This window comes from Takifugu flavidus, chromosome 21 (assembly GCF_003711565.1).
Source record: "Takifugu flavidus isolate HTHZ2018 chromosome 21, ASM371156v2, whole genome shotgun sequence".
NCBI lineage: Eukaryota > Metazoa > Chordata > Actinopteri > Tetraodontiformes > Tetraodontidae > Takifugu > Takifugu flavidus.
Genome location: NC_079540.1, coordinates 529173 through 557119, shown reverse-complemented (window position 1 = coordinate 557119; position 27947 = coordinate 529173). Strand labels below are relative to the sequence as shown.

General features: G+C 46.1%; 3 protein-coding genes across 7 annotated transcripts; 1 reads left to right on the top strand and 2 right to left on the bottom strand.

The window, feature by feature from the left end:
- Positions 1 to 7: 7 nt before the first annotated feature.
- Positions 8 to 4275, top strand: ccn4a (cellular communication network factor 4a). The gene is made up of 5 exons (XM_057020478.1): positions 8 to 296; positions 1613 to 1910; positions 2444 to 2698; positions 3079 to 3272; positions 3352 to 4275. The coding sequence occupies exons 1-5, from the start codon at positions 249 to 251 to the stop codon at positions 3649 to 3651; spliced, it is 1095 nt and encodes a 364-aa protein (XP_056876458.1). The 5' UTR covers positions 8 to 248; the 3' UTR covers positions 3652 to 4275.
- Positions 3979 to 14354, bottom strand: ndrg1a (N-myc downstream regulated 1a). 3 transcript variants are annotated; one of them, XM_057020477.1, is made up of 17 exons: positions 14196 to 14354; positions 10260 to 10325; positions 9718 to 9753; positions 8192 to 8297; positions 7988 to 8108; positions 7555 to 7617; positions 7394 to 7454; positions 7135 to 7221; positions 6991 to 7047; positions 6809 to 6912; positions 6670 to 6726; positions 6534 to 6585; positions 6264 to 6311; positions 5875 to 5910; positions 5502 to 5553; positions 5176 to 5273; positions 3979 to 5145 (listed from the first exon to the last, which is right to left on the bottom strand). In XM_057020477.1, the coding sequence occupies exons 2-17, from the start codon at positions 10305 to 10307 to the stop codon at positions 5008 to 5010; spliced, it is 1164 nt and encodes a 387-aa protein (XP_056876457.1). In that variant the 5' UTR covers positions 10308 to 10325; positions 14196 to 14354; the 3' UTR covers positions 3979 to 5007. The 3 variants fall into 3 exon arrangements, with proteins under 3 accessions (XP_056876457.1, XP_056876455.1, XP_056876456.1); XM_057020475.1 differs by having other exon boundaries at positions 3979 to 5273; XM_057020476.1 differs by lacking the exons at positions 9718 to 9753; positions 10260 to 10325; positions 14196 to 14354 and adding an exon at positions 8514 to 8779 and having other exon boundaries at positions 3979 to 5273.
- Positions 14355 to 25111: 10757 nt separating this feature from the next.
- On the bottom strand, positions 25112 to 27167 carry LOC130517987 (forkhead box protein C1-B-like). Of its 3 annotated transcripts, none has more exons than XM_057020255.1 (4): positions 27031 to 27167; positions 26233 to 26503; positions 26062 to 26157; positions 25112 to 25977 (listed from the first exon to the last, which is right to left on the bottom strand). In XM_057020255.1, the coding sequence occupies exons 2-4, from the start codon at positions 26365 to 26367 to the stop codon at positions 25360 to 25362; spliced, it is 849 nt and encodes a 282-aa protein (XP_056876235.1). In that variant the 5' UTR covers positions 26368 to 26503; positions 27031 to 27167; the 3' UTR covers positions 25112 to 25359. The 3 variants fall into 3 exon arrangements, with proteins under 3 accessions (XP_056876235.1, XP_056876236.1, XP_056876234.1); XM_057020256.1 differs by having other exon boundaries at positions 26878 to 27116; XM_057020254.1 differs by having other exon boundaries at positions 26961 to 27116.
- Between the last annotated feature and the right edge of the window lie 780 nt (positions 27168 to 27947).

The window sequence follows — 27947 nt, the reverse complement described above, 5'->3', positions numbered from 1 at the left end:
TCAGAGCTCCGAGGAGGGGACGGAGCTGAGGAAAAGGAGGAGAAAAGCCATCACATCCCAACACCAGTGTGCGGGGCTCGTCCTTGGCAGCCCTGACGTCAGCCCGGACTGTTTATCAGCCCGTCAGACGACGCGGAGGTGACAGCGGACGCTCGGGGATGTAGGACACCTGCGCACGGCGGCGTCGGGAGCCTCTGAAACGGGACCCATTCTGGATTCAATGCATAATTCCCACTCCCTCTCCAGTGATGAGTTGGCTTCTGTGGTGGATTGTAACAGCAGCCGGGATTCAACAGGTGGGGCGGAGGAAAGAATTGGACCGCACCGATGTTTGGTCAATGCGCTCCAGACCCAGACGCGCTCAGAAGACGTTTATGGCAACATTTACAATGCCAGCGTTGACTGGTGCTGGCGTTAGAAATGGATGGGCTTTACTTATATGGTCATTTGATTAAATATGGAAAGCTCCAGCACCCTGTTGGATCAACTTATGTGCTTGAGAATTAATTTAGGTTTAAGGGCGATTGGTTTGGTTTGGATAATAAGTAAGATATCCGAAGCTGGGACATGGGCACATTGAGATTAATCTCATTATTCTGGCTAAATGTTGACTAAGTCTCTGTTTTAACAAGAACAAACTGCTAAAAAATGTAGCTAAAACAAATTTTCCCCCTATTTTTAAGTATTAAAAGCTGAAGAAGTTTAGGTTGGAGTGGCGTTCTTTCATATTTATGGTTTTAGTGACACCTAGAGGTGGAAACCGATTACTGATTTTATCTCATTCTGGATCAGTTTCTAAAACTAGATACTGAGATAAATATATTTTTTTGGAAATTCAAATGAGTTTGGCATTAAACTGTAAAAATACAGTTATAAATGAATACATTCTCCCACTATTATGTTGTGTAGCAGTAACTAATATAAAATACTTCACCTTCCTGGTAACTGCCTGTGTCAGCGCAGGTTCTAGTTTCATATTTGAAAGTATTTGCCACCCATATGTGACCATCATTTTGTCCAAACGCATGCAAATCTCACTCAGTCAGTTGAATTTCATAGCTTAAACCTTTTTTAATGGATGATAGACAGCGAGGTTCATTTCAGCTCAGATCATTTGGGATGTTGTTGTGTTATGAGTGGATCTTTAGATTGTGTTTTATTCTGTGCAGTCATTGGCAGAACTATCCACCTTTCTGTCCAAAACGGCTGTTTTTTATGCGCATTGTGCCTTAAAAGTGATCAGAAGTGACTTTAAGTGCGGCAAAGTGGATGATTGGTCTCTGAGAATGAGGTCGCTGAGGGAGGGAACGTACAGCAATGGATGATTGTTCCTCTTGGCAACCTTCTTGTGACTGTTGCTGGCTTCAAGCATCGTAACAGAATGAGACTTTCCGTGGTTTTGAGATTAGCTTCATTAATTATCGTTGCCTTGTTGCTGCGGAGAGTCGCAGAAGCAAAGAACGGGAATGATTAAGCGTAAAAAGCATTGAGAATATCGCCCAGGCAACGACTTTGAGTTATTATTGCGCAGGGCTGTTGTGATTAACGACCTGCATTCTTCAGGGAAAAGATCCTCCCGGACTAAAGCCTCCCTTTTCTTTCCTCTCTCCAGGCCTTCTCCCAGAATTCCACTGCCATGTCCCCCGCCACCACCACCCCGTCCATCACGACCGCGGCGCCAGAGACGTACAACCGCACGCAGTACTGCAAGTGGCCCTGCGAGTGTGCCAGCGTCACCCCGACGTGCCCGCTGGGGGTGAGCCTCCTCATGGACGGGTGCGACTGCTGCAAGACCTGCGCCCGCCAGGTGGGCGAGGTGTGCAACGAGGCTGACACGTGCGATTACCACAAGGGACTGTACTGCGACTACAGCTCGGACATGCCTAGGTACGAAAAAGGAGTGTGTGCATGTAAGTGTCACTCACTGGAACTGACGTGGTATTTTACACCCACCACCTACAGCACACACACCCAGCGTTTGCTGCGTTCGCGGTGACAACGGGGGTCATGTGACCAGAATAGTCGACCAAGTGCGTTAATTTAATAACTGCACAGGGCGAGGATTTATAAGTGATGTATATATAACAGTAATATGCAACTTTGTTTTAAAAATGATGCTTTAAAACATCTCACGATATTGACCGGCTGCATTGTTTGACATTTAAAACCATACAGTGATGAAATGGCACAAAGTCTGGTGCAAATATGGTAAAAAACATCTAATTTCTGCAGATTTTAAACACCTTTTTACCTGTTTGCCTCCACATTTTCCATGTTTCGGACTAAAATGGGGGATTTATGCATATTTGCCATGATTGGACGGAACATTTAAAGTTGATTTGCTTGTGTTGTCATTTACAGCAGGTTTGAGATTTTAACCTGCAGCCTGACAGAAGAGTTCTGCTTCTCATTTTCTCCGTCTGTCCGGCTTCCCCTCGCTCAGATATGGCGGGATCGGGCTGCGAACACGACGGCGTCATCTACCGCAATGGGCAGAGCTTCACGCCGAGCTGCAAGTACCAGTGCGTGTGCGTGAACGGCGCCATCGGCTGCGTGGGGCTGTGCACAGAGTCGCAGCCCCCGCGCGTGTGGTGCCAGACGCCACGCCGGGTCAAAGTCCCGGGGCAGTGCTGCGAGAAGTGGATCTGTGACGAGCCCAGGAGGGGACGCAAGACGGCGCCGCGGCACGCCATAGAGGGTAAGATGCTTCACCAGGGAACCCGTCCAAAATCCAGCTGACACAGGACAGAAGGCGCATGTGTTGTGTAGCTGAATGTGAGGTTTGTCAGGAGGCTCTGGAAGACCTCCGCCACGTTCCCATCACTCATTAGAGCCACGCTGTGAAGGGAATAAGGTTCTTTTTGTTCTGCTACAGCTGTAATCCCCTCCAGATAACAGCAACTTAGATCACAAACAGATGTGGAGGAGGAGCTCTAGTTGATGCATTCACACAGGGGAACCAAGACGTACCGTTTGCATATGCTTCCGGATGGTTACATGCAGGGTTTCTTAGTTTGGCTCTTCGTTTCGCTCTAATTGTCTCATGATTCGTAACACCAAAGTTCTCTGTTGGTCCAGCTGCTCCGGCTGAGACCAGGAGCGTGCACAAGAACTGCATCAGCCAGACTACCTCATGGAGCCCCTGCTCAAAGAGCTGTGGCCGCGGCCTGTCTCTCAGGGTGTCCAACGCCAACGAGCGCTGTGAGCTGGTCAAAGAGTCGCGCCTTTGCAACCTGCGGCCCTGCGAGGTCGACATCACCCATTACATCAAGGTAGCGAGACCCCAACCCACGGTTTTTATCCGTTTTGACGAGATGCTTTAAATCCCCTTTTGCTCCCTCCCTCCACCAGCCCGGGAAGAAATGCCTGAACATCTACAGAGAAGATCTGCCGTCAAACTTCACCCTCTCAGGCTGCACCAGCAAGAAGCTATACAGGCCCAAATACTGCGGCGTCTGCACGGACGAGCGCTGCTGCATCCCCTACAAGTCCAAAACCATCGACATCGAGTTCGAGTGTCCCAACGGGACGAGTTTCACGTGGAAGATGTTGTGGATCCAGGCCTGCTTCTGCAACCTCAGCTGCAGGAACCCCAACGACATCTTTACCGAGCTGGAGAATTACTACAGTTACTCAGAGATCGTGAACTAACGGGCGCCGAGGGGACGAGGGCCCGTTTCCTGATGTTACGCAATGATTTTGGCGCATGAACATGTGGGAGGGATATTTCTAATGGCCTTTTTTCCTATTGGAAAAAATATGTAAATATGAGATGTACGTCTCCAGAGCACTTCCTCAATATATATGATGAGTTTTTGAGGACAATATTTGGGAAAACAAGTGTAAAATACTGAGGGCTTAATTTATTTATGCAGACAAAGTGCACGCAATGCTCCTACGCTAATGTATAGCTGGACACAGGTTTTCCTCTATATGGAATGAACGTAAAACAAAAATTAAAAAAAGGACCAACATGCATTTAAAGTCAGTTACAAGTTTTTATTGTCTTTTTTTAATAAATACAAACCGTTATGTCACCTTAATGCCTCTAAAAGCATTAGAAGCCTGTGAATCCCATCTTTACAAAGCTGCATGTGTGTTCTACAGAGCACGGAAAAAGGAGCAGAGGATGTCGAGAACGTTTCTATGGTTACACCTCAACTCCCCCCCCAAACATGCACAGCTACACAGGAGGTGAACTAGTCCATGGCACATCTTTGTTCCTTCGTGCTTGATTGCATAGAAATTAATATTAAAGTGAATCTATGGAACGAAGCCTACGACACCACAGCTTTTGAATTAAACCTCCATAAAAGGTGTTTCGATTGATCTCAAACCACAACGGTCTTCTTGAAATGGACCAACCCCCTTGAAAAGAGACACCCGATTGGTGGACAACACAATTTTGAAACTAAAAGTCAAGAAAGAGGATGCGGTCGCGCCACCCTGTGCGATTTGTGGGATCGACGGCTGTTTATTTATAAATCCCGAGCTCATTGGCGACACACCTACGTACAAACACTTCAGACATGAACAAATGAGATGATTGGATGAGTACGGCGAGATTGGCGGCGGTGGGGCTGGGGGGACGGGAAAGCCATGTCAGTGTGGTCAAACGACAGAAACGGGAAAGGGACGCGATCACAGAAATGAAAAGATTCTTATAAACAAATGAGATTATTAGCGATACATGTACAAGCTGGTGTGCAGCTCGCTCCGATTCTCTGCTTTGGTGTCTTGTGCTGCGTTGCCCCCGACGACACACTGGCCAATCAGCCGACAGCGCCGCGGCATGGCTGCCGCAACACTGGACTCAATCAAAATGGGGCCACTCGTCTGGGTGGATGATTTGCAGATGACCGTCCATTGTGCGTTTTTATTTTTCTTGCACGACAGCTTCAGGTTCCACATCAGTGTGCGTGCGGAGGATATTCGTGTGTCAGTCGGAGGCAGCGCAGCACAAACAGAAAGGGTCCTGAAGCGGTTTTCAGGAGAATGGAGGCTCGCTTAGCAGGACACTTCGGTGGACTTGGGCGCGGCCTGGTCGTTGGCCGTGCCATCCACGTGGGGGTGGCCGTGCTGGTTGTCGGCCGTGTGGCTGCGGCTGCGACCCTCGTTGGTGTGCGAGCGGGAGCGGTTGCCCTCGTTGGTGTGCGAGCGGGAGCGGTTGCCCTCAGTGGTGTGGGAGCGGGAGCGATTGCCCTCGAAGGAAGTGACGCTGGAGCCCGAGGCGGTGCGGGAGCGGGCCAGACGGGTCATGCTAGCAGCGGGCACTGAGGGAAGGAGGAATTTGGTAAATGCACAGGCCAAAATCTGCACATAATCCATCCAATCTATACCTACATAATTCCTAAACTAAGCTATAGCTCTAAAGTACATTTCTCAGATTTAACAGCGTTAAAGATAAAAGGCTCCGTTTGCGATTATTAACACAGCCACTAGATGGCGACACACATCCTGAAAAGTGCGCCAGTCTAAAGGAAGGACGTGCGTGTACTCACTGTAGCCCATCCCCTGAATGAAGTACTTGAAAGCTTCTGTGAGTTTGCCGGGCTGCAGAGAGGAGAGAGCTGCTGTTAATCATCACAGTTACAGAACACCAGACAGTGACAGACTCTGGTCCAGGAGCCTGTTGCTCACGGTCTGGAATCTGACAGCTGCGATGAGCAGGTGCTGTGTAGGGTGGGAGGACGGGGGGTGGGGGCCATTATAACCAGAGGACTGTGGCTCATGTCCGTCACTCGCTAATGCTCTTAACCCTAAACTTCTTATGCCATCCAGCCTCCCACTTGACCCTCATCGCTGATTATCCAGCCTGCTCGACAACATAAACAACGCCCCGAAAATAACTCCTGCTCCACTTGCCATACACACCTGATCGACTTGGGGCATGCCGCCACAGTCGGCCATCTGGAGGAGAGGACGGAAAACAGAAGAAGCTGTTAGCATTGGGCATGTTTTCGCTTGCACATTTACACGAGGGTGGACACACGTCATTACCCCCTCCCCATTATACACCACACGTCCCGTTTAAACGCGTACGGCATCGCGTCGCCCACGATTAACGACCATTTCAGCTCCAAGGGCCTCTGGGTTTCAGCTGTGGGGCGTAAAACGGTTGCTATCGGCCAAAGTAGGTCAGCCACAGTGGATTGCGTCGTGCAAATGAACAAATACTCCAAGGACGCCTTCGCAGGTCCTAACCCTTGGTTAATATGTCACCATGTAGATGCTGAGCTAGTGGAATCTTATCAGGACTCTACCTTGAGCAGGGTAGCCTTGGTCGGGTCCAGCTTAGTGTTGCACTCCACCTGTGGATGAGGGTAAAAGTCTGTTTATTCCTACGACTCTTCTGCATCCTGAAGATCCAGTTATAGCCAGTGGCCATTGCTAACAGATGCTAGCAATTTGCGTTCTTGAGTAATTGTCTTAATCAAGATCTGGGGCCAATTTTGTAATTTTCCCTCTTATTGTGGAGTGACTAATGCCCCCGCAGAGGGAAGAATAAACATTCGGTGAGTACATGAACTCACCACAGCGTCCACAGCAGGAGAGTTGTCTCCAACCACCAGCAGAGTAGGACACCTGGACAAGGAGTGAGAGTATATGTGAGAGGATTGTATTTAATAGAAGGTATCCAGAATGCTGGACTGGTGTGTCATGACTCACTTCAGGGTTCTGACATGGCTTCCAGGGACCGGCCTCTCGATTTCCAGGTCCCTCCGGCTGAGGACAGAGACGCAGGATTACTCTCACCTTCACCGACTTTGGTTTTTGTGTGTGTGAGCCTCATTCTGGGAGACTTTACCTCTCGTACGCCTTGACAAAGAGGTCCAGGTTAAAGTTGTTCATGCCCTGGTGGATGTGGTGCCGGTAGGTTCCAATCAGTTCATGGTTGTTGTGGATCTCCGACTGTGGCGTTCAAATGAGACAGTCAACCAAACATGACGAAAGGGGCGGGACAAAAGGAAACGCGGACCGAAGCCGTACCTTGCCGAAGAGGTGGCTGATGATGGTGTCGGGCAGGGCGTGGGTCAAGCCGCTGAGCTGAGGGAGGAAACCACAAAACAGGCTCTGTCTCGTCACCATTTCTCCAATTTGGGGCTTTATTTAAATGTGCGGTGCGAGCGTTACCTTGTGTGCAGCCCAGTCCATCCATCCCTCAGCACACGGGTTGATGTTGATGAGCAACAGGCCCTCGACCATGTTAGGATAATCCAGCTACAACAGCAGAATCGGGAAACAGAGTTATTAGTTATTAGTAAGAAACAGCGGTGAGCTTTGTGTCAACGCAGTGAGCCTTTGGCGCCGCCGTACGGCCAAAAATCCGATCCATCTTGGCTAATCTTTGAATAATTAAAACTCACTGCTGTCAAAGGAGGGGAAAACTTACGGCGAATCTGGTCAGAATATAGGCCCCCGCCCCCATGGCTATTCCGATGAAGCTCTTCAACCTGCAGCCAAACAAGTGGGGATACTGTTAGAACAACGGGTTGGAACAGTCACTTGGGAATAGAGCGCCGGGTATCAGTGTGAAAAGGCAGCTCCGCTTACCCAAAATGCTTCAGCACCAATGGGAGGGTCTCAGAGAGCTGGTCCATGGACGGATACTCATAGCTGGGAATCAAAGCAGACACTAGTTCATTCATGGATTTTAGGTACCTGAACGCACCGTACGGCTGTTAATATGCGGTATTAACTATGGAAAAGCAAGGAAATGAAAGCGTTTGTTCCAGTTTTCCAGCATTGAAAATGCGAGGAATAAAAGTCTAATCTCTGATCAGCTGCTTCTACATGATGCTCAGATGGTGGTAAACAAAGTCCAGTCATCAGAGCCGAGATTAGCTTGAATGAGATAAAGGCCGGCCTGTCTCAAGGATACGTTTGTCAAATTAGGCCACCTTAAGTACATCCGCCGTGAAGTACTGGCAAAGTCAAAGGTCACAGACTGACATACATCTGGTAAGTAGGCGTGTGTCTGCCTCACCCAGTGGAGAAGGTGTTAGCCCCCTCGTGTTGGCCCGGGGCGTCGACGTGACAAACGGCAAAGTGGTGCATGATTTCCGACATGTCCTCGTGGTTGAAGAGCGTGTCCCAACAGGTTTTGTCTGGGAGAAGAAGAGCGGGACTCGTTATTGTCTGTGACTGCAGGCAAACAAAACCCAGAATGCTGAAAGGAAGAAAAACTTACGGTTCAGGCCGATGTCATGCATGGTCAGGATGATGGGCCTGTCGTTCTTGGGGACCCCCTTCATCGTGCAGTGGATTCTTCCATATGGAGTCTCCACATCATGCTCCTATAGGTGCAAAGAAGAGGAATATACAGCCCAAGTTGAGGCGTAATGTGAAAGAATGCCTCCCACATCATGTTCGCTGTCTCGTCTCAGCATCAAAATTCTAACCCCCCCCCCCTCATTTCAAGCTACTTCCAAACACAAAAGAGACAAAGCGGCTGCCATAATCCGACAAATCCAATAAAGTCGACCGTGTGCACACAATAGCCATCTACTCACGCTGACTTCAATCTCCGCGACGATCATTTCCACATCAGAATCCTCCAGAACCATGTTTACTAGCGAGGAGTTTGAAGCGGTCTATAAAGTGCACTCACAGTGGCTCCCTGAGTTAAGTTCCGAATGTCGGTAAGCCACTAAAGAAGTCTCTGCGCTGAGGGCTGCGTTTTATACCCCCACTGCTTACCGGTTGTCCTAAGCCTCTGGCTTCCCACCTGGAGCCTGGTCAAAACAAGCTAACTCTAGATGGCAATATCCCTAAATTGGATCAGTCAATGTCAGACAGAGGGGCATCAGCTGATGGGACAGACAGGAATAGTTGTGCAGGGATGTGATGAATGGGAAAGAACGCTGAGTGAATGTGGGAGGAGGGTGTGCTCGTTATTTAGCAAGAATTACAGGAAATCACGATCTCAAGAGGCAGGAAACTGCATCAGGATTTGCAAGCAGGTGCAAATCATGATACTATAAACATCACATTTGCACTCGTGCTCGTCACAGTTTGTCTAAACAATATATCCAAACTATGGAAGAGAAATATTCCTTCAATTTGACCTAGATGGTTCTCAAGATGTTCCCATTAAAAGGGACATTCAAAAGGGTGTGTAACCTATTTAACGTTCATGTAAACAAGCAAGGATTCACCTAAAGCCTCCTCTTTAAACGTAAGCACCTTATCTGCATGGGTGGCAGAAACCTACACACTCAAAAGGTATTTTAGGCAATAAATGGAAGTGAAGCAATATAATCTGAAATGTCTACTTCCTGACCCACAAGTTACAACAAACTAATGATGTTGTAGCGTTTTCCCTCACGCTCTCTCTTTAAGATTGGTGGCCTGAGTAACACAAAAAAAAGGGCGAGGGAACTGTAAAAGATGCCAAATCCAGTTAAAAGTGAGATTTGTCAGTTTCAATAGCTGGATAAATTAACGGATGCACAATTCAGTCCCCGGCCTAATAAAGTCACAACGGATGAGAGCCAATCAACAAGATAAATGAGCCACTGTTGATCTGAGACTGCAGTTCTGGAGATCATCACCAGGGGGCGGAAGGTAAACCTAAATAGTAAAGGCCGCGGAACAAAAACCCTGGACCTGAACAACCATGAGGTCCAGCTTTTGCCAAACGCAAACTCAAGTTGAATTCACCAAGTTTATACACAGTTTATGCGATAAATGCTGGCTCTGGCGTCCAAAACATACCTTAGTAACGAGCTGCTGCACAGCCTCTCTGAGGCCCTGCAAAGGAAGAAGAGTGATGAAAATAACACAAATGCAATTACAGAGTAACTTAATTTAATATCCTGAGAGTGGCATCCTGTCTACAAATTAATTTCTTTGTAAAAATACATGACCTGAGTCATACTGCTAATATTCCCATTAATCTAACATGAGTTCTAACATGATACATCTTCATGAGCATCAATGAATATTTTCATATCTTTTAAACTAAAAACAGAAAAAAGAGGCTTATTAATAAAGACTAATGGTTAAGCCTGGACTGTACCTTTGAAACTAATGTGCATCTGATATTAAAAACAGATATAGGCTTGATTAAATACATTAAATCTTCATCTTTATGTTATTATGGCAGCTTTTAAGCAAACGGAGTTAAAAGCAAATATCAGTAAACGTTTGAAGAAGAATTTGAATTTTAGCATCGCTAATAAACAGAAATAACTGGCAGCGGTCATGCAGAGCTGAGCCGAAGAGCTGTGTCATCGGTGTTTCTTCAGAATACATACCGGTATTTCCAGCAGGGGTTTGGACTCAACAACCTGGATATCGTCCATTTCAAAGACTCGTGCAGCCTGACAGTGAGACAGATGAGAAGCGTTAGAGAGCGAGCCGCTCGACCGGTTTCATTTTAGAGCTTTCAGCATGCCGATTCATGCTAAACAAAGTGCAGGGCTTCCTCTTTCCTGCAGCTCAGGTGAGTTTCACCTGTTCAAGCCCAGAATCCACCACAGTAAATCACTTTTGCTGTGCTTTATCTGCCGAAAGACAACAAATTCCAGTTTCTAAAATGTCACAGGGCCGACTCTGATCAAATCTTTCCAAATCTGTTGTGCTTTTGGGTGCTGCATCAAAGTGAAAAAGAATTTTAGATGGAGGGGGAAGGCCAAGGCGTGCCGATGGGAGAGATTCACAGGCTGCAAAAATGAATACAGATGTGTCCGCGCTTCAGTCAGTAAGGAACGACTCTCAAAGGCTGCTCTGAGCCCTCAGACTGGATTCTGCGGCCCAATTCAAGGAGCCAGATGAAATATCAACAATGCAGCTATCACAGACAACAGGAAATTCACCACCATTCAGATAAAGAAGAACGTTTTATATTATGCAAGTGCTTCCTTTCAGCTGGATTTCTCCAGTGGGGCTCAACACAGGACTTGAAGGCATCTGTTTAAGGGCATGGCTTCATTTGATCCAGTACAGTGCACCTCAACCAGCCTCGTCTGCCGGAACCCCAGCAAGAAAACTGCTAAACAAATGACGTTTATTATCAGCAGTCAAATATTTGTCCTTTACCCGCCTGACAGACATTCATTTACGTCATTTCTCTGCTTTTCAGAAGCCGTCACCCAACACGCACGATCTTGAGACTCTTGAAAAAGGTGCGGCGACCGCTTGTTGGGTCAAAGTCAGATGTTATTGAAGGCTGGGTGGTTCTTGTTTGCAGAGGCTTGATCACACACCGGGTACACTTGTATGGAGGCCTGCAGAGACTTGCTGAACTCTGCACCAACATGCTGCACCAACAGCCACCAACTGTCTGAAATCTCAAAAACAGGAGCTGCTTTTTGAGTCACCATAGCACATAAGAATACTAGCTCTCCTGACCTGGAAGACTTAGGTGACCGAGCGATCAGAGAGAAATAAAGAGAAAGAGGAAGTCGGACTTCAGCTCATGGACTGCGATTCTGTGAGTGAAGGAAATGAGGAAGGCAGCAGCTCTGCATGCAAATCAAATTAGCAGGTCAAGAGGCCTCTTTGTCCGAAACACTGAGGGCTCCCGACAACCAGGACGTGCTCCCTCTCCCCCTATTTTGACAAAGTATGAAGATCCCCACCTTCATCGGCTGTTCCCAGCCCTTCCCCTCGCTCCCGATCTACTGCGTTCCGTCACTTTTCCACCGTCTGTTTCTGGTTTGGCCCTCCTCTGACTGTTTTGTTCTCTCCGTTTGTCTTTCTCAACGCACGACTAGAAGGCAAATGGCGCCGCAGGGCCACAATGCGACCACCGGGGCAAGTTGGTCCCTGTGTGCGCGGGGGCGATTGTTGCCGGGGTAGAATCCACCCTGGATAATCAAGTTCACAACAAAGCTCTGTTTGAGAACAGCGTCTGGAGCCAGTTGGATCCGACAAGAGCGCAGAGGAAGAGCGGTATCACACAGCAGGTTCATTTTCCTTCTGGGGCCTTGGAAAACATGCAGAGATCATCCCCCGTCGAGATTTCACAGCCATGTGTGAGAGACGGCATGTTCTCCGCAGAGGGAGAGAAGGCCTGACCCGAGGTTTCGAGGTCAGGCAAAAGAGCCAGAATCAGTTCCTACGTCAACACAAGGGCTCCACCGAGCCCCTATTCTATTCAACCCACCCCAGAGAGCTCCCTTAAGAGCCTCTAAAGATTGCTCTCCACACCACAGGGGGCGCTGCCGTTCACCTAGATCACAGTATCAAAACAATCCACCCAGCAGCTGTGCAAATCTGCGCACTGATCAGCTGCGATCAGCTCTACAGCTACAACAACAACAACAACAGACTTTCACACTTAACGCGAGCAAACCGACAGACGGGGAGGGGCGCTAGCCTGACAAATTGGGAAGAACACATGCTCCAGGAGTCCACGCAGGCTCTCAGTCATCCAGGTCATGATGCCCATCACAGGGGTGTGAATAGCCATCGTTAAACCCTTGTCAGCTAGACAAACGCCCATCCTAACCACTTGATGGGGGGGTGCCTGTCGGGTGAGTCCATTTGTCCCAGGAGAGAGGGTAGGGTTTACACCTAGGTGTGAATAGCTGGTTTCCTGTTTAGGAGGGATTAATTAGCACTGTTGGGTGAAAGGTTAGCCTTAGGCCGCCCGCTCCGGTTTTAGGGATGGTTGTTCCAGCCTGACTGAGATGTATTCCCGTCCATAGGAATTGTCTCGTCTGTGTTGCCATCAGATACAACTGGTAACACACCCAATAGATTTTCCTCAGGTATTTCTTTATGTGCCCTGATTTGCTCAGTCGGAACAGTCACAGAGGGTAACCTCACTCACACGTGCGTGCCAACATGCAGACTGGCAGCATCAGGTACCAATGAGGGGGCAGATGAGATCAGGTTGAAATGTACACCTAGGAGATGATCACGAGGGTGTGTTCGTCAAGGAGGAAGGAGGTGTCTCCGTTCTGAACTATCGTCTTATTTACTATGTAATAATTAATTGCATGTATATTAGGAAATGTGGACCAATGGTCAACAGTTCACCGCCTGACGATCTTTGTCCCCGCAATTTGTGAAATACAATAAATGACTTAAGCAGACTATAAATTAAAACCTGTTCAGTCGCCAACATCTGATACGGTCTTTAACCAGGTCTAACCAGTTCTTTTACTCATGATACCGGTCAACTGCGTCCGCGCTTGCTAAATATTAAAGAGAGCGTGAAGTGAGTGGACTGTTCAATAGAACCTCTTGGCAGAAGTGAAACTGTTACGCAACCATGAACAGGAAGCAGGAGGACAGACTTGGGATGATCTCAAACATGTGCAGTCGTATGGTTTCTGAGAAAACAAAAACATACACCCCCTCGACTCCAAACTTTCAGGAATAATGATCACAGCAGATCCTGGACTGTCCTCCAAGCATCTTCATCATCATTAGCGTCCATTTCTAAAAGCTCACCTGCAGCAGCCATAAGAAGAACAATAATAATAGGACCTGCAAAAGACATGTTTGCTTTCCAAAGCAAATCCAGACATGACACGAATTAAGACAGGAACTCAAAGTTACAAAACAATCTAAACTCTCTCTCTGTTCACTGGGAGTGGGGGGGGCAGCATATGCGCTGATGAGATTTGGCAGCCAGAATCAAGGCCATGCAATCCCTCCTCTGTGTAGTGTTAAATCCACCGCTGTCCATCTGCAGAAACAATGATTGCTTCCGTAATCTTTGGGAACTCGCTTAATCTGTCAAATCCCTGGTTCTGAAATATCAGTAGCAGCACCGCTGGACTAAGCTGACACAGACCTACATTTGGAGAACGTAAACTGCCTAAAATGGGTGCGTGATCGCTATGGTAAAGAGAGAAACGGGTGGGGGGGGCTGAGGGTGGTCAGGACCGCAACTCTTCCACATGCGATTTAGGGTTGTAAACAAAGACGTGTAATACAAGGGATTGCTCTTTTACATTTGGTATACACAGATTCATGCGGATCTTATGCGCTCTCGGAGGAATAGTAATGCTTATTTAAGGAAAAAAAAGTTGTTTCATGTTTGATGATTAAGAATTTACATCCTTGCTTTTCTATGCCGACTTTAAAAACAGCTACAAAAATACACCAGATCCAGCTGGAATATCTCAGTTTATCGGAAAGTGCCAAATCGTGTTATGGCACGCATCAAAACTTTAAAACAACGCGGGTCCGCACCCGCAAAAATACTTCCATCTTCCCATTTATCTCAATCCTACCTGTTGCTCGGAAAACTTGTGATTGTCCTCAACACTTGAACGCAAAAAAGTCCACTATTTCTTTCTCCCTCTTCAGAAGAACAAACTGCAGCAGCTGTCAGCTTTGTTTATATGGAGACGCGTGAGGCGGATGTATGAAGCAATTTTTATAAAGGCTGGAGTCTTTCTGGGCACGCCCACTTCCACCCATCCTCTCTTCTCATTGGTCAACAGCAGCTGCGGGGTCGACAAGGCAGGTTTCCAGAAGTTGCGCGAGGAGCACGGTGATTTATGGCTGCGACGTCTTCCTGGACGTCCTTCCCGCCCCTGTGATGTAACATCGACCCAACCACAGATAGTGTTTCTGGACTTTTGGTTTTTTAATCTACAAGTCTAATTTTTGTTGTTTATCAGCTCTATAGTTCTGTCAAAAGGAGCTCAGAATCTAAAGATGTACTGGAGAAAAGTACTCATTGTCACAGAGATACAAGTTTAAGTAAAAAAGTTGTTCATGCAACAGATCTGTTAAAACAAATTATATATATGTTAAGTATATGTAGCACAGTATATACTACATGATGTATTTACTATATGGGTCAGGACTTTAAAACTTCAGCAAAAGTCAACAGTGTAAAGTCAGCATTCTTTGGTGGTGGTGTTTTGGCAATGTGGTAAATGTTTGTTCTGGGTCTTGGGAAGAATTTAGGGATGGGGGGTTTGTTTAAAGCTCAGCTTGTGTGCTTGTTTTGACACCATGAGGAGACGTGCACAAATGGCAGCCACTCTTCATCATGGATCCTACAACTCTTCCTCAAGGCAACGTTTACGCAAAAACATTGCTAGCAAAAATGGAAAAGTGCCCTTTCAAAAACGCTCTGTGTTCACACAAGGACTGTGTCAAAACGATGCACCGTCACGCGTCTCAGCAATAACGGCTGAAAACACCGTAGCGAGCATGCCAGGCCAGTAGTTGGCGATGTTTGTAGGAAAACATCTGTTTGTAGGGTTTCATCATGTTACCTTTATTTGTAAGAGTAATGTGCCGCGTGTCACCGTTGTCACTGAAAATGTCACGCCCTGTTTACACAAATATAACAACATTTTCAAAACCTTTCACTCCGGAGACCCAAATGTGCGGATTCAGGCACTCCGGGCACTGTTTTCGTGTAAACGAAAGGCGCAAATGCAACAAAACCTCGGTCATTTTTGTTGTAGTGTAAACGGGGCCCCAGGAGTCAAACCAAACACCAGCTTCTCCTTGATGCAATGTTCATAGGGGGGATTTTCCTCAACATGAGAGAAAACAAGAAACTTGCAACAATCTGCTGCATAAATTGGCCCATCTGCAGTCATGCTTGGTCCTGAATGGCCCCTTTGTTGCTTTGGCAACTGTTTGAAATCGCAGTTGAGTGCGGATCTAAGCGCGTGAGCATGCATTGGTATCTTCTGGCTGTGACTGAACTGGATGGGATTCACCTCGGTCTTATTGCGTCCATCGTCTCCAGGAATTCCTCATGGAAATTTCCACACCTGTAAGGATCTGACTGCTTCACTGTGAATCTGCCAATAAGCGCGAGTAGCGGCAGTAAGCGTGTGAAAGGTCCTTGTCAAGATACAATAGCCGCTCTGTGGGCCTGTAATGTGAGGCCCTCAATAGAAACACCCTGGACAATAGGCGCTTTGGGTGGAAAAATATAATCAGCAGGCTTATTTCATGTCAGGCCTGAAAATCTTGGAAATGTTCAGATAACATCCCTTCAGTCAGTGTGTGTGCATGTGTTCTGTACTTGCTGCATATTGTGTACCAGCAAAGTCAGGACATTTTTAGGAAATGAGGACATTTTGGCTGGTCCTCACAACTGGGTAAAGACCGGATTTTAAGGTTGAATTGAGTTTTAGGGTAGGGAGCTGGGTAATATGTCCATGAGAATCCTCACAAAGATAGAAGTACAAGTGTGTGAGTGTGTGGGTATATGTAGGTTGCAGAGTATCTCTGCTTGATAAAAGAAATGGACTTTCCCCAGTTTGATGGCATTGTGTGTAGGAACAGCCGGCAGAATTCCGAAAGTAAAGGTGAAACAAGGACAGATGTTCAGGGACCAACCCTGTACTGCTGCGTATTCTGACCTCTGTTCTCCATCACTACTTAAAGATAGTTTACACAGAGATAGGAGAGATTATAGTAATCAGATGGAGCATCTTTGGAGGTGCTAATTTAGTGACCAGTAATGTGTGTGAATACTGGAAGTACCCTATTCATATTCCATGCTGTGTCAGAAAGTCTAAAGCCCAGAACACAACAAGACAATGGCTGACTGGCTGAAATCACCTGACAGGGAATTTTTTCACCCCATGCTCCTTAATTTTGAACAAACACACATTTGATACAAGTCGTTTAAGTCAATCAGAGCAGGAGGGGATACGAAAGATACAAGAGGACCGAACATTTAGAGGTGTTTGGCCAGAGGCAGTCACAAACAACTGAAGCTCAACTGTAAGCAATCGAGGTTGAATAAGCTTGCGGTGGTTCTTGTTTGTGCATTTAAGATAGCAATGTCTTTGTTGTTATCACTGCCTTCAATAAAGCAGGTTTGACAGCGTAAGCTGTTCTGGCCCTGCTAGTCTTATCCCAACAGTAGTGGAATTAGATGAAAACATCTCCAGCTGCATGTTAACAGAGGTCATCGAGGTAAAATGTGTTTGATACCTAAGTTCACCACACTCGGGACAGATGATAGATGACAGACTGTGACTCCAATGTTCAAGTCTTGTCCCATCGACAGCACTCATGTGAGGGGAAATAAATTTCCAGTTTAATTATGAATGTCTGTTCTCCTCTGAGAACACACCTTACGCCTCCTCCTATGTAGGTGGATTTCACAGTGATGCAATGCATGTGTAACAAAAGTGGCTCATGAGTCAACGTGTGTAGAGTCACGTCCTGAAAAGTCAGGAATGTGACGTAAATTCTTGACTAACGCTCAGAGGCATGCCTCAAAAGGCTTTGCAGTGCAATGAGAGAGCCGCCACAAATGACGATATTTCAACTTCAGTCATAAAACTTAACAAGATGTCGGAAAAACAAACAACAGGACTTGTACCCTCGTCAAAGATTGTTAATCGCTGCGTTTGTGTGGCCCAATTCGGCCAGGAATATTAAAGTGAGGTGTGTGTGTGTTGGAGATAATACCTATAACCTTTAGTTACACTTTAAACAGTAAAAAAAAACAAGCTAATTAGCTTGAATCCAAAACAGCTACCTACGTATTGTATTGTTTGATTGTAGAAATGAGAAACAACAACTTTGTTTGCAGTCCATAATAATCTCAACATGACAAATGATCCTGAAATTATTGTAAACTGTTTGAGATTAGAACATTTTGTCCCCAAATAAATTGGCTGTTTTTTTTCCCAAATGATCTCTGAGTTATTCCCAAACTGAAAATGAAATTTCATTTCGACCTTGTCAATGATAGATAGCAATGTTATGTTGGCAATAAATGTACAACTTGGCTGATAGAGATCTGATCTGAATGGGTAAAAAAACCTCCAGACATTTAACAATGTGAGACTTGCAATTCACGATTTTTATTTTGTTGTAAAGTGCTTTTAGCACCACTGATAGCTCAAGCTCCTCTTTGGTGTCGCTGTGAAGACCTCGCCAGCCTGACCTATATTCAGTAAAGTCACTAACTCCGATAAGAATGTCCTCTTTTCTCTTAAGGGTGATAAGGTAGTTACTGAGTGACCATGCTGGCTTATATATTACAGTCCCCATTAAACAGTAAAAAACTTAACAACTTGCTCTGTTTGTCTAACGCTCTTGGAGACAAAGGTTAAACCAACTTTGAGTCCCCCGCCGCCATCGAAGCGGATCGAGTAATCTAGGAATCATTTTCAGTCGTGCTAATCAGAATGGTTCTCAGTTCGTGTTATGTTAAAAGTTATCGTTATTAGTGGCACAATTTCAGAGTCACACAACGCTGGCTGACAGCTGACACGCTCTCATGGCAACCCGAGTGTGTGTAATTATTAAAGGCTGACAAGGCGTACACAAACCTCTGTTTCACAAAGTCACAAGACTTGTGTGTCTATTTATGTATTCACAGCATCTAAGTTAACAAACGCAAATCTTTACAGACAGTTGAGAGATAATAGGATACGCATTGTTGCTTCTTTATGCCACCCGAGGCCCCACGTAGGATCCGAGAGGGAACTTTGTGAGTCAGGTAGTTTGATAAATTGAGTTGTAAGCTAACTTTCCCTCCTAGAGCTGCAGACAGCCTGTACTTTCACTGTTTTATACGCATGGTCGTCCCATGGTTGTCAGGAGAATGCATGCTTGCTTATCTTTAGTGTTATTTATGTGCAAATTCCAGTATTATTTTTCTGCATGCGGTTGTGGGAGGGGTGACACACATTCCAGCAGCGGAAGGACGGCTTGCGCAGATAAAGGTGGAACTGTTTTGATTCCTGAGGAAAATGTGTGAGATCATGATGACAGGATGTCAGCTGGTGGGGGGAGACTAAAGGGTCAGGACCGAACCCGGCAGAAAAATAGAGCAAAAAAACTGCTGGAATGGGAGCTCAGGTGTTGAAAACAAACAACCTGCTGGAGAACGTGCAAGAGTGGAGAAAGCTTGAAAGCAGCCCCAGCTGTTGCACTGCTGCTTCTCCATGATCCCCCAAGATCTCCATGAACAAGACGGTTTGTATCAAGTAATTGGAGTGTTCAGATCGCCGGGGTGTCAGAAGGAATCTGCCTGCTGGAATGTTTTTAAAAGAGAGAAAAGCAGGATTTCTGTTGTTAATTAGCTTTGTCAAAGGACAGTTGTATTCCCTTTGTTCCCTGCTAGTATGTGCATGCATGTGTGTGTGCATGCGTGTGTGTGTGCGCGTGTGTGTGTACGTGTGTGTGTGTGTGTGTGTGTGTGTGTGTGCATGTGTGTGTGCTTTTGTTGCTACATACTAAGTACCAAAATATTCATTCTACTAGCAAAGTGGGACCATTTAGCTTGTCCTCACAATGATAGATAGATAGATAGATAGAGATAGATAGATAGATAGATAGATAGATAGATAGATAGATAGATAGATAGATAGATAGATAGATAGATAGAGATAGATAGATAGATAGATAGATAGATAGATAGATAGATAGATAGATAGATAGATAGATGGTTGCGTTTTTGCACATGGTTATTGTTTACTGTAGTCATGAGTCCAGCTGGTCTGTAGGTCAGACGGTCCTTCAGTCCCATCGTTCTTCTGATGCTCTGTTCACCCTCCTCCTCCCCAAAAGAGGAGTTTAACAGTTTTAGCTTGCTTCCATTTGGGTAACGGTGGAGTGATTTTACGGGGCCGGGGCCATTGGTGCATGTTTCCCCTACAAGAATCTCCCCCAAAAGATTATTTAAAAGAACTTTTACAGAGCCTACCTGAGACCCTGTTCCAGGGTAGGGTTTCAGATCCTGCCGAGTCGGTCTTGAGGCTCCCTCGATGCCGGTTAAACATAGAGATTGATGTGTTGATGAACCCAGAAGAAGAGGAACACATAGACCCCTGCTTCTCCTCTCGTTCCACCATGTACACGAACCCAAAAGCAAGAAAAGCACCTAGCTTTGGCCTTCTTGCTTTGTATTTATACAAAGTATATATATAATAATTATCACAGCACAACCTGTGCTTTTTACTTGATATTTATGAACACATTGATATGTACACAGATACAGCTTAACAACAAAGGTAGTGTGGCTCCGTAACTGCACCCTTCAAGAACCTGTAGGAAATTATATGTTAGGGTCTAAATTGCTGCACGATTGCGCTGCCAGTGAAACTACCCCACATTGGAGACATAACCATCAAGAGGGCCAAGTGAGAGGATTGGTTCCTGTAAAGTTCCTGCCCCAGCATTTACCAGGAACTTCTGCAGTAGACATGCATGTTTTGATGGAACTAGGGACAAAAGAGTTCGCCCGACCAGCAAGCCAGCCCACCTGATCAGCTTTTAAAAACTGGAGGTCTGCCTTAGATGTGCTTCCACCCTAGCACACCACAGCACCGGAAAGAACACTGGTGACCATAGACTGATGAAGCGTCGACAGGAGCTTCCTGCAGATGTTGAAGGACCACAGCCTTCTCAGGAAGAACATCTTGCTCTGAGCATTGTAGACCTACTTGATGTTGCTTGACCAGTTCAGCTGTTGTCCAGCCACAGGCCAAGATATTTAGAGGTCCACAGGAAATCCACCTTGTCTGCTACCAACAGAAGAGTTCCGGGACTGGGATTGTCTCCTGAAACTAAGTACCTTAGTCTTTGAGGTGATGTCCTTCGCTCTGACGGATTGTCCATGAGGTCACTGGAACTCCAAGCCACCAGGCAGGAGTCTACTTGCATTCTGATGTGTTATCCAGACACAAATGGGCTTGTTGTGGGAGGTAGAGGATGGTGTCATCAGCAAACTGTAAAGTGTTCTCATCGTGCTCTACCTGAGGCCTGAGGAGGCTGACGAAGAGCTGCTCAAAGATTTTCACCAGGTGTGAGTGCCACAGGCTGGATGCCATTCAGTTCTCTGGACAGGTTCTTCTTTTGAACTGGAATAATGCATGATGGCTTTCAGAGTGTGGGCAATCTCTCGAGTTGCTGGCTCAGGTTGAAAACCCGTTGAAGCTGCTCCCCTAGTGCAGCAGCTCAGGTTTTGTGTAGCTGGTGACACACCCTGTCTGGTCCTGCTGCCTTCCAGTGCTGGAGCTTCTTCAGGTCACATTTACACAACAGTGCTCTCACCGTAAATGATTCCCTTTGCATTTCTAAAACCGCTCTGTGTTCACACAGAGATGGTTTGAAACCAATGCACATTCACACGGATTGCGATGACAACGGAAAATGCTGTAGCAAGGAGGCCAGGCCACTGATGTGCCATGTTCAACCTGACGTTTAGTGAATATACCAAATGCCTCTATGCTGGTCAGAGTATTGATGCAGCAAATCCACATTTTGTGCGAGGAGCGATAACACCCAGTAGTCCACCATAGCTTCTGTTGTTGTTACCTTTATCTGAAAGTTGTGTGAGTTCTGTTTCCACTGAAACAGTGTTTACACGGAGATAAAATCAATAACGTCTTCAATTTTTTGCAGTGTTGAGCACAGTTTCCAAAGGTTGTGTATTCAGGCGTTTGGGGCACCGTTTTCGTGGCGGCAAAAGGCAGAAACATAAAGAAATCCTGCCATTTTTGACCATCCGGACCAAAGTTGTCCCCTCACCTGGTCAACTGTGAGAAGAGAAGGGGGGGCTGGGCAGGGGTTGGTGCGAGACAATGTTGAGGGAGAGGCGACAGGGTGGGGGGTGGCTGGAGCTGGTGGATTCCTGTTGCGCTGCCTGGGTGGAGAGGCACTGGGATGGGGGAGGGGAGCTGACTGAAGGGGTGGAGTGGAGGGGTGAAGAAGTTGCTCAGGTAGTTCACTCTCTGGGGAACAGGGGGGTTGTACTGGGAATGTATTTGCTCCAGGTTGTGGTCTGACTTGCCCAGTGGGGGAGGGCATTGACTCTGTGTATGCTTCAACAGGCAGCCACTACTTCCACCTTAAAAAAGGACAGTTTGAGGAATAAGACATTTAAAGCTGAATTTAGAATTTAGGTTAAAATTGGGCTGGGGGTGGGGGTTAGAAGGGATGGTTCAGGCAGGGAACTAAGCAATATGTCTAGGAAAATACCCACAGAATTTGAAATGCAAGGATGTGTGTGTGTGTGTGTGTGTGTGTGTGTGTGTGTGTGTGTGTTCATATTTGAGTGGGCTTATTTCTTCTATCCAGGAGGGGTGAGTTTGTTTCATTTTTGGTATATTATATAAGTGAAGAAAACTTCTATCCAACCAACACCAGGAATCCCTTCATCACTAAATCAGGAGGATATTCATATAAATAAAGGCTGTGAAATGATTAAGATAGTGAAACACAGGTTTATTGTGGATACATTCCATTGTTGATTCCCATTCATTATTAATTGTGTTTCCTTTTTCTGGACCAAAAGACTCATGACAGAAGGTAATATGTACACTTAACACATGCACTATAAAAGAGATATTATACCCAGATATCAAAACATTTTGTTTGTACTCAGCCTTTCAAACATCCCATTGCATAGAGTGGTCGTTCTTAATCAAATGCTCGCCATTAAGTGGAACTTTTAATTTAAAAAAACTCTAATTAACAATGCAATTGGATCAATCTGGATTTTTCCTTTAATTTATCAGCCCCAATAAAATATAATAATGCTACTTGATGCCATATAGCAGCCTGGAATGGACAAATTAGATGCAAACTGAAGATAAAATCACTTATAACCGCCCACTTTTGCTCTGTTTTTTTTTTTTAACCTTTAAATGGATCCAAATATATCAGCAATAAACCTCTGGACCATGAACAACTGTGGATGGAAAATCCATGTTGTCAAAACACACACGGTGATTAACATGGCTCTTGGAGTCATGCTCGTTACCCTGCTTTTAATAATTGACTGCATGTTTGGGCAAAAGGTGGACAGCACAATGATTCCTGACCTAAATGGCACCATTGTTAATCATCCATTACTGAGCCCAAGGTAATGAAAAACAATCCTATCTCACCTTAAAGGCAGGTAATAATCCCATAATATTGCTGTTGTAAATCAAAGGCACTCCTGAAATAGGACTCATAGGTCAAAGCGTCACTGGTCATTGGTTTTAAATAGCATTTTAAAATGTTTACTGCATATATGTCTGTTTTTCTTCATACTTTACTTGCCAGCTACAACGACGGTGCAGCGTGGGTGAGACGGGAAACATGTTGCTGCAGTCGCCGTTAAACACACGTTTCCAGTCCCGACGGACGCAACGTTTGCGCTATAATTGCTAGGTGCAGATAAGTGCCGAAAAGAAGATGCTCCGGTTGTGTGGCAATGCGTAAACCAACCTAAAGACAACAAAGCTTAAAAGAAGATAAACAGGGTCGAAAAAACTGAACATACTTGTACACTGTCAATGCTTGTGTGACGTGGGGGATTTAAGTGACACGTTGTGGGTGGAGCTGCGCGGTGCCGGGAGCGACGACGACGAGGAGGACGAGTGAGACGTGACTGAGCAGAGAATGGTGGATGGTCGTCAGCTCGGGGTTGATCTCCTTAGAAAGGGTTAGGTCAGTGAGACTTGTTAAGGACTTAACGATACTGAATGTTCCTTAAACCGAAGACCTGGATGTCAGGAAGTACTATTCCTCTGCATTTTTAGGGAAAAGAAAACACGTTCCATATTCACCTCAGTAAGCACTGTGTGTATTTATTATCTCTCGGTTGTTTTTTTGCAACGTAAAATTGATGAATATTTAATAGCCCGGATTAAAATATTGCTTTCATAGATGCTCAGCACTGATAACCATTACTTCACACATATTCGTGGAATTCTGTGTTAGTTTAAGTCACATGGGTCAGTCATTTGTAATAGTACTTGGCAAAGCTTGGGGCTTTTCCATTAACTTATTTTCAGCCACTCCAAAGATGTAACTCTCAACGGGGAGGAAATGGATGAGCTAATATTAGCACTTTTGTCCTTTGTGCAACAACAAACTCCCGCGCTATTCCACTGTAAACAAGCTGCTAACAACTGTCTGGGATTAAGTTGAAACGTGTAGACGTGCACACACACACACACAGACAAAATACGGATACAGTGGGAGAGGTCAGAGTCAGTCAGGAGGGACTTCAGGAGCTCAATTGCTCGGAACAGTGGCAGAAACAGCATTTAAACATGACTCTGCGAGTGACCTCAAGTTACTGAACCGGGGCAGAGATTAGTAAAAGGTAAGAAACGGCACACATATGGAAATAAAGCTCACAGAGCAACAACAGAAAGCAAATGTGATGGGGATCTTGTGCACAAGGCAAAGTGTGTCTATGGGTGGGGGATTAAAGTTTAAACCAGTTTACTCAGCCAGTAAACCAGCAACTGAAGTTAATCCTTAAAAATAAACACAGGCAGGCAGACGAGCTTCGGATTTAAAGATCTTGGAACTGCATCTGCGCCTGCACTGAGAAATGCCCGAAGGGAGTTTCAGTTCCATTGTGGCCTGACGAAGCAGCTCTGGAGAATAACCACACTGTGCAAAACACGGCGGAGCATAATAAGAAAAGCAGAAAATTCACCCCCACCCCCGGTCACATGCTCGGCCATGCTGGCTGCCAAACCTGCTGACTGTAATCTCTGTTGGGAAGTCAGCAGAGGGGAAGAGAGAGAAACCACGGAGGTCAAGAGGGCCGCCTTTCAATCTAGGTCGTCCCTCCGTAATCCCACATGGTGGAAGTATGTCGTGGGCCTGGATCGCCAAATGCTGAGCTCACCCAGCACCTCTGCCTCCGTGTCAACCCCCCCTCTGCCCCACCCGCCCAGTTTGTCTCACACGATCTGATGTTATCTGCATGAATTCCTGATGTCAATAGGAAATTACCCTGACAATGCTAAATTCTGACAACACTTTATGCCGTCAATGCATTAAGCCTCCCTGCTCTAAACCATTATCTCCATTTATTTCACATGAACTTGCATATTACTACCAGAGCTCCATCAAGACGTGAAGGTAGAGCAGCCCAGAGCTTCATATGAGGACATCTGAAGATGCCCATGGACAGATTATACGTTAACTCCTGAACATACGTGTCACAGATGGCAATGTTGGTGTTCTCTCTATACCTGGCATCTGTTGCACATCTGTCCCCCCCCCCTCCCCAGGTTTTCCTTACTCAGGTCCAGTCCATTTTGTTGCAGATTTCACCTATTTGTTCAGTTTAACCTTGTCTGTCTGGTCAGTCAACCTGCACGTTTCGCCACCTGAGTTTGAAGTCCACGTTCTGCTCCAGCACATTTATAGGTGAGATTAGGAGGAACCATGTGGGCAAACAAGAGCAGGGTTGAACGATGTAGTCCGCCGTTTATTGTTCAAAGTTTTCACAATATTACATCACAGTTGTGTTGTAAAATGACAGGCGGCGCTCATGCCGAACACAAAAGAAACACCCCTTTTTTTTAAAAAATAAAATAAAAATCGTGTTCTAAAGCATGTCAATTAAAACGTCTGAAACCCACTAAGAGTGTGGTTCAGGTGCATCTATTCAAAAACAAACACGGAGAAGTGCGACTGTAGCAGGAAAATGAACTCTCACAAACAAAAATGCAAAGCATCGTGGGTAAATGCTGGAAGGGTGTATCTAATGTAGCTGCTGTGGGCACTGGTGAAATGAGGAGCAGCACTGGTTCTGCTGGAAAAAGGCCACGAGGCCCCTGTGAGTATCTTCTTGGCTTGATCACCAGCAAGTCCTTGGTGTGTGCTGCCCCCTGCTGAGCAGACGGGGGCATGACCAGATGGCCTGTGAAGGAGGAGAGGCTCTCCAGAGTCCCAGCTGAAGCTCCTGTGTGGACCAAAGCCAGGCTGCTGCTCCGATCTGACCTGCGCTCCTGACAGAGGAGAAGATCTGGAGGTGCGAGCGGACGGACCGTCTCTCTTCAGGAGGGATTCGATGGAGAACGGCCCACTGAACTTCACCTCACGTCGGTTCTGAACTCTGCGCGCTGCTGCTGCTGCTGCTTCAGGGGCTTTAAGGCTCCCCTGGCCCCCCAACGTCCTGCTCCTGTTCTCCGCTTCCACCTTGGAGGCCAGCTCAGGGAAGAGCTGCAGGATTCCTTTAAAGTGGCGCCGCGCCATCTTCGCTGTGATCTGGCTGGAGTCCAGTTTCCAGTATTTTCTTTTGCTGTCCAGTGAATCTGGAACCACTGGAATCTGAGAAAGACGGCAGATGTGAAGTTCCTCCATCAAGACACTCAAAGCACGTGAAATATGAAAGAGCCAGAGATCGAATGTCACCTTGACAAAACACTTGTTGGTGGACAAACAGACTCTGATGTTGTTCTCAAAAGATCTTCTGTTTTCAGACATGATTGGCATCAGATGGTCCATCAACTGGAAGGCAGCAGCTTTAAATTAGAGCCGGGCTCCTCACAGGGAAACTCACATGAAGAGAACTTGCCACCGTACCTGAGGAAAGGTCAGCATCTTCTCTGGAGCACACTGCAGCACCACGGCGATCTTAGCCAGGTAGGTGCTGCTCTTCCTGAAGAGACGCTGCTGGGAGCTGCCGACTGGAGCACACAGAGTCCCAAACGTCTCCATCCTGCTCTGGACCTTCAAGCTCGACACAGAACCCCAAGAGTCAACTCTCCCTCACACACACTCACACTCACACGGAGGAGTGTGTTCACCAGCAGGCCGAGTGCTGAGGTGAATGTGTTGTCCGTGGATAGAACTCCTGATGGGACAATAGGACATCAGAGGGTGGAGCTGCAGGTTGATGAGGAGCGATTGATGCCTCGATGAGCCGTTATTGATGGAGGCGGAGCTACAGATCACAGCAACAGTCCCTCTTCAAAAGTTCATCAACATGGCTTCAAAAGTCTCTCTAACGCCACCGTTTGGTCTAAGATGAAGGGGAAGCAAAGATCATTTAATCTATAAATCCCAACCTCGATCCATCACATTTAACAGGAATCAATTAAAGAATAACCCATTTAGTTTCAGCCTAATTGTTTGTTGTAAGTCAATCAGAAGTCTAGAGCATTAGCAAAGACGCAGCATCAGACAGCAGACTGACAAACAACTAAGAGCAAACAGATCAACAGAAACCTGCACAGCTTTAGCCAGAGTTCTTTTGTTGAGTGTGAAGCTCTGAGGACACCCCCACCCTGGAATCCTCACACCACTCTCACCAGAGGCTCTTCTCTGCTTTAGACAACATTTCAGTGGCTGATATTTGGACAATCTTCCCGATGAACTCACAGTCAGGTTATTTTTAGAGGAACCCTGGGCTCTCCAAGAGCCAAAGGTGTAAACCCCAGGAGGAGCAGGCAGAAGTGGGCCTGATTACCAACCTCCTGCAGCTGTGCGCTCCTCACCACCGTCTGCACGAGTGTTTCTGCCCAAAGCTTCTCATTTACATCAGATGTTTTAGGTTTACCCTTATGTTATAAATGCTGCTGCTGTTATTCAATACACAACACAGGAATTCCAATGAGCACTCGTGTCACATTCCAGCCATTTGCACGTCGTTCCTCTCAAATCAAACATGCTGCCTTTTCTCTGCAGTAATGAAGAAAGGCCATTTGCATCTTTGATGCCCTTTCAGATGCAACGACACCTCAGCTGGACTGAACAGTTCATGCAAACTCAGGCAGGAGTTGACTTGACAGGTTTCCATTTGAAGGAACAAGGCGATTGTTCCTAATAGCGTTTAACCCATTGAAGCGTTGCGCTTTGTTTAACCCAAACTATTACCCATCTATATTTGCTAAATCTTTAATGACATCATATTTAAAGTAAAGGTTTTTTTTAAATGAGGTAACAGAGAAGAACATGACAGCAATGACATCTTGAGCATATTCTGGTTTAAAGCCACATAAACTTCCAGGAAAAGGAATTTTTCAGTATTGTCCCCCATCATTGTGGGTCTAAAAAGCTTTAGTTTGAACTAACGATGAACTCTCTCTTTTAAACTGCGCTTAAATGGACCACAGCAGCAGAGGAGGAATGTGGGTAAGGGATAGATGTGATTTGGTTCTTTTTAAAAAATCATTTCTTCTTCCAAAAGTCCTTCATTGACAAAATCAACCACTGAACGAAAAAGAATTTCACCCCAAAAACTCCCAAAAGAGCCTAAAGCTAAATGCAAGATAAAGCTGAGCTGAGTTCAAATCTCC